The sequence below is a fragment of the Pteropus vampyrus genome, unplaced genomic scaffold, assembly GCF_000151845.1.
Source record: "Pteropus vampyrus isolate Shadow unplaced genomic scaffold, Pvam_2.0 Scaffold231, whole genome shotgun sequence".
NCBI classification, from domain to species: domain Eukaryota; kingdom Metazoa; phylum Chordata; class Mammalia; order Chiroptera; family Pteropodidae; genus Pteropus; species Pteropus vampyrus.
The window spans coordinates 1,168,560-1,173,712 of record NW_011889012.1 but is presented as its reverse complement, the minus strand read 5'-3'; the positions used below and the strand labels follow the sequence as shown (position 1 = coordinate 1,173,712).

Below are 5,153 nucleotides of genomic sequence, written 5' to 3'. Positions count from 1 at the left end.
CGTGGGTGCGCCCTCGCCACCTGTGAGGAGCCCGTGGCGCCTCTGTGTGGCTGTGTGGCGTCGGCCCCGGGCCTGGGGCCCGCAGCGGGCGTCCTGGAAGGACTCTGTGGACGAGGCAGGTGGTGGGGGGGAGGGTGCCTGTCTCATCGCCCTCAAAGGCCGCGGGGCTCACCGGGCCCCAGGCACTTCAGAGCCTCTACTGGACGAGATCTGTCTGTCAAATGACAGCTGCATGGAGCCCCAGCGCCCAGGTAGGCCAGGCAGAGGGTCTCGGCTGCCCAGGCAGGGTGGGAGTGGAGCCTGCAGAGAGGCCGCTGGCCCGGGGACTCTGGCGCCCCACAGTGGGCAGCGTGAATGCCTCCAACCCAGTCGGACCCCTCATCCGATCTCCTGGAAAACCCGAGGCCGGGAGAGGGGATGGGGCTGGCGTCGGCTCCCACACCCCACAGAAAGCCAGGGCGGGCCTGCTTTAGAGTGGGGTGCCGGCCTCAGCCCGGAGCCCTGAAGGGCGTCTTTGTCCCCTGGGCCTGGGGCCCCCGTGACAGCATGCTCGTCCCCGCTGCGGCCGTCCCATTGTGCTGGGCACCAGGACGGCTGAAAGCACTATTCACGGTGGGGGCGGACGCCTGGGGCGGGGGCGCCCCTCCCCGCCCAGACTTCCCAGCACCGCTGGGAGGGGCCGAAGGACACCGTTCATGGGCTCTCCAGCGGAGACTCCAGGACAAGGGGGGAGCCGGGGACGACGCCGTCCTGGCTGACATCACCCCATGAGGTTCAGCCTCGGAAAGGGAGGCCTGTCTGGCACACAGCCCCAGACGACGCTGCACGAGGTCACTAAATGGCCCATCTGTGGGCCAGTGTGTGGCTCTCCCCCCTGTCTCGTCCCGCTCGGCTTGCCTCTGGGGGTCACTGGGGCCAGAGGAATCATTGAAATGAAACTGGCTAAAGAGATGGCTCTCACTATCAAACCCATCCTCGCCGGGGTCCTCGTGGGGAGGGTCCCAGCGTCGTCCAGTAGGCCATCACCAGGGCCATGGGCTCTGCCTCTCACCATCACTCTGCCTCCCAGGGCCTGCTCGGGAAAGCCTGCTCGGCCCGGCTCCCCCAGCTCCCCGCTGCACGGCGGGGCTTCCTCACCGGCAGATGACACATGCGACCCCCAGCTCACACCCCGAGATGCTGCCCTTGGCCGAGGGGTCTGCATTCTCACCTTGAAGGTACATCTCCTCGCCTTCCGCAAACATCCGGCCACATCTGACACATACCGCACACAGCGGGTGGTAGTGCTTCTCCCCGGCCTGCACGGACAGAGAGAGTGGAGGGGTCTCTACCAGGGACAGCACGGCCAGGCGGGGTGCGTGGGGTGCTGGGAGGCATGCTCCCTGGCAGAGAGGCCACGGAGCCCGGATGCAGTGGGTGCCCAGGGTGCCGTGTGTGAAGGCTGGCTCTGCCCGCTGGGGGCCACGTCTGGGAGCAGAGACCCAGCCACACCACGCAGCCTTCAGGAGCAGGTGTGTTACCAGCTCCTGGGCTCAGAGGATGATGGGCCTGCCTCTCCCCGTGTGGCAGAGGGGGGCCAGGTCCCATTCATCTCTGTATCTGGGGGGGGTGGGCAGGATGGGGAGGAGAAAGGGGGAGGGGGGGGCATGAGGCAAACGTCATTTCTCAGGAGGCAGGACTGAAGAAGTGGGGCAGAAAATGAAGATTTTCTTACGCGTCTTTGTATTGCTCGATTTTCTCAATTAGTATTTATCATTTTTATAATTCTTACAATCCTAAAATATTAATACTGAAATAACCTAAACAAATTACACTGGCTTGGCTTGGCTTAGTTTTACATGGTTCAAAAAACCCCCAAATCATCCCAAAATATTGTATTCTGCATTACTCTACAGGGACGACTCCTTCACCTTACGGTAAGGCTCAGGGGGCTGCCGCCTGTTGGTAAATGTGGACGCTAGGCCCCCCGTTTCACTCTCTCCTGAAGGGGAAGACGTCTGAGCACCAGCTCCTAAATTTGAACGAGTGATAACTACTTTCCTGAATTAGTAAGGAACAGGGTAAAAATTCATTACAAAGCATCTCGCTTTTCTTCCGCTCACTGGTGCCTCTGGTGGGAACCAGACCCAAGGTCACCCCGGCGTGTGGGGAAGAGGGATCCAGAGCACGCTCAGAACGAGCCAGGCACTAACGAGCAGATCCCACTTTTGCAAAATTAAAAACTAGGCAAACAAAACCACCTGGATAGAATCAGGCCGGTGGCTGCCGTGCGGGGGTCCGGGGGGTGTCTGGGGGGCTGGGCACATCCCTTCTTGATCTGGGTGCTGGTTATATAGAGGTGTCCAGTTTGTGAAAATGCATCGAGCTGCACGTACGTGTGATCCATGGACGCCTCTGGGGTGTTACACGCCAACGAAAGAGTTACCCCACAAAACGGATCGATGACCTACAGGTAGGGGCTAAAAGTATAAAATTCTTAGAAGAAAACACAGGGCGACCGCTTCGTGGGCCGATCCGGCAGTGGATTCTGGCATATGACACCAAAAGCATGAGCGGCAGCAGCAGCAACACAATAGATACCTTGCACTTCGTAAAAACTAAAACCTTTTGTGCAGCAGAGGATATCGAGAAAATAGAAAAATAAAAACTACAGAATGAGAGAAAATATTTGCAAATCATAGATCGGAGTATCCAGAATATATAAAGAACTCTCACAGCCCAACAGCTAAAAGACCAACAGCCCAACTAAAAATGGGCAAAGGACTTGGATAGACGCTTCTCCAAAGAAGACAGGCACAGGGCCAAGAAGCACATCAAAGACGCTCAACATCGTTGTCACCAAGGGAATGCGAATCCAAACCACGATGAGCTGGCACTTCACAGCCCCTCGCAGGACAATAATTAAAACGAAACAAAAAGTTTGTAAAGTAACAGGCAGCGGTGACGGCGGGAGACGTAGGAAGGCCTGTGCTTGCCGGGGACATAAAACGGGGCAGCGGCCGTGGGCGACGGTCTGTCAGCACCCCCAGAAGAACGGGGTCGCCGCGTGGCCCAGCAACCCCACTCCTGGGTACGTAAGGGAAATGGGGACAGAACAAGGGACGTGAACACGGAAGTCCCACGCAAACCTGGTCCGTGGCTGTCCTCGGCAGCATGATTCTCAACCGCCAGTGGGTGAGCGAATGACAGAATGTGGTACGTCCACGCAGCGGAATATTACTCAGCCCCGAAAAGGGATGACGTGCTGACACGTGGGGCCCCGTGCTGTCTCATAAGGACGTCGCTGTCCATATGAGATGAGATGCCAACGCTCTTTCTCAGCCGCATGAGGACACGGCCGTCTGCCAGCCGGGAAGCGGCCCTTGCTGGGAACCGAGGGGGCCGGCACCTTGACCATGGACTTGCAGCCTCCAGAGCCGTGAGAACACAGCCACGCAGTCCACAGTCTGTGCCAGCCACGCAGTCCTCAGCACTGTCACAGCGGCCCGAGCAGCAAAGACAGGATCGCGGTCACCAGCAGCAGCTCCTGGCTGCGCCTCGCGACCCTGATACCACCCAGGTCCCTCTCACGTGGCCACACCTCGGCAGGACACCGCTGGACCCAGCTCCTTCGGGGCCCTTTCCTCCTAATCACGGTCCGAGAAGAGCCTCGAACATCGGCGCCGGGGTGTCACCAGGGCGGCCCCCCCCAGGCCTCGCCGGGCACGTGGCCCCGCCCCGTAGCCAGGTGGGGCTGTGGATGGCTCAGATTTTAAGAGGATTTTAAAAGCCCGTGAGATGTCGCAGTGCGTGGCTTTGATGTCTTGTGCCTTCTGACAAGTGACTGTCATCTTTAGACAGAACTAGGCTCATGAGGAAGGCAGGTCGGCAGCCTCCAGGGGCACAGGGCCCTCAACAGGTCGCGGCCGACTGGGAGGTCCGGGGCAGGCCCGCTGGGGACGTGCAGGGAGGGGCTGGCACCCACATGTGGCCATGTCTCGGGGTCTGGACACCCCGCCCCTCCCCACAGGGAGGACCAGCAGCCACTTCCTCACAGGGCTGTGGGAAGCACAGAGGACGGGCCCTCAACTGTGAAGCCTCTCGCTCACCTGAGGTAGCAGCCCCGTGGCCCCCAAGAACCCGTCCTGGCCATGCCCATCCCCTGGAGAACCGGCCCTGCCTCCGCCTGCTTTCTGACCCCACCCCCCACCCCCAGATTCCGCACTGCGGAGGGCTGCACGCGTGGCCCCCTGCCCGGGTCGGCCAGGCCCCCTGAGGCCGCTCAGCGTGCATTCCCCACCCGATTCACAGCTTTAGGTTGTTTTTCGAATGACCAGAAGCGAATCCAGATCTCACAGGCCCGGTCACCAGAGTGCACGGGAAAAATGGAGTTTACCAAGAAGCCGACTGGCCCCTTCGGCAGGAGCACCGCGGCCGGGAGCAGCCGGCAGCCCGCACGGTCCCCAGAGCGGCTCTGCGGCCTAAGACCCGCCAGGGGCTGCCTGACCCTGAAAAGAGGAGCTGAGTCCTGGCCATGCGGGCGGAGCCCCGTGCGGTCGCTGACCACACGCGTCCAGCCGGCCTCCCCCTGCCCTGGGACACGCGTACTCTTGCGTGGGGTCTTTCTGCCGGGAACGCGTGTCGGCAGGTGGCACGGCTCGCCGCTCGCTCTCTTCCTGGCCCACCACCCCGCTCCGCCTAGGATGCGGGCTTCAGGAAAAGGAGCGCTAGCCCCTCCTACCCCACTGTCCCTCAGGCCCCAGGGCCGAGCCACAAGCGGAGGTGGCACCTCGTCAAGACATTCAGAACAGGAATGGTGGCCACCAGCCATTCATCAGGGGCCCTAGAGGACTAACGGGCGGTTTGGACCGAGTGAGTTCATGAACAGACAGATAACGGATCCCACCCTCGGGTGCCCACGTGCATGCCGGCAGAGCAAGGCTCTCAGACGCCCGGCAGCCAGCTGTCCACTCAGCGCCCTCGCCCAGGCGTCCCGAGCCCAGCCGAGCAGGGGACACCGTGACCCCAGCGCTGAGCAGGGGACGCCATGACCCCAGCGCCGACAATGTTAGAGACCAATATTTAAGGGTAAGGACAGTAGGCGCTGACTCCTGTTGGGCACAAAAGCAGGAACGTGACACCAGGCAAAAGGCAAGTTGGCATGTGTCTGTGTG

The 5,153-nt window shown here is 61.0% G+C and overlaps 1 protein-coding gene across 1 annotated transcript in view; it reads right to left on the bottom strand.

The window, feature by feature from the left end:
- ABLIM2 (actin binding LIM protein family member 2) overlaps positions 1–5,153 on the bottom strand; it is an 81,998-nt gene that overhangs the window by 37,388 nt on the left and 39,457 nt on the right. Inside the window, exon 7 of the mRNA XM_023519676.1 lies at positions 1,211–1,298. Coding sequence (XP_023375444.1) covers positions 1,211–1,298 — 88 coding nt within the window. The remainder of the gene's footprint in view (positions 1–1,210; positions 1,299–5,153) is intronic.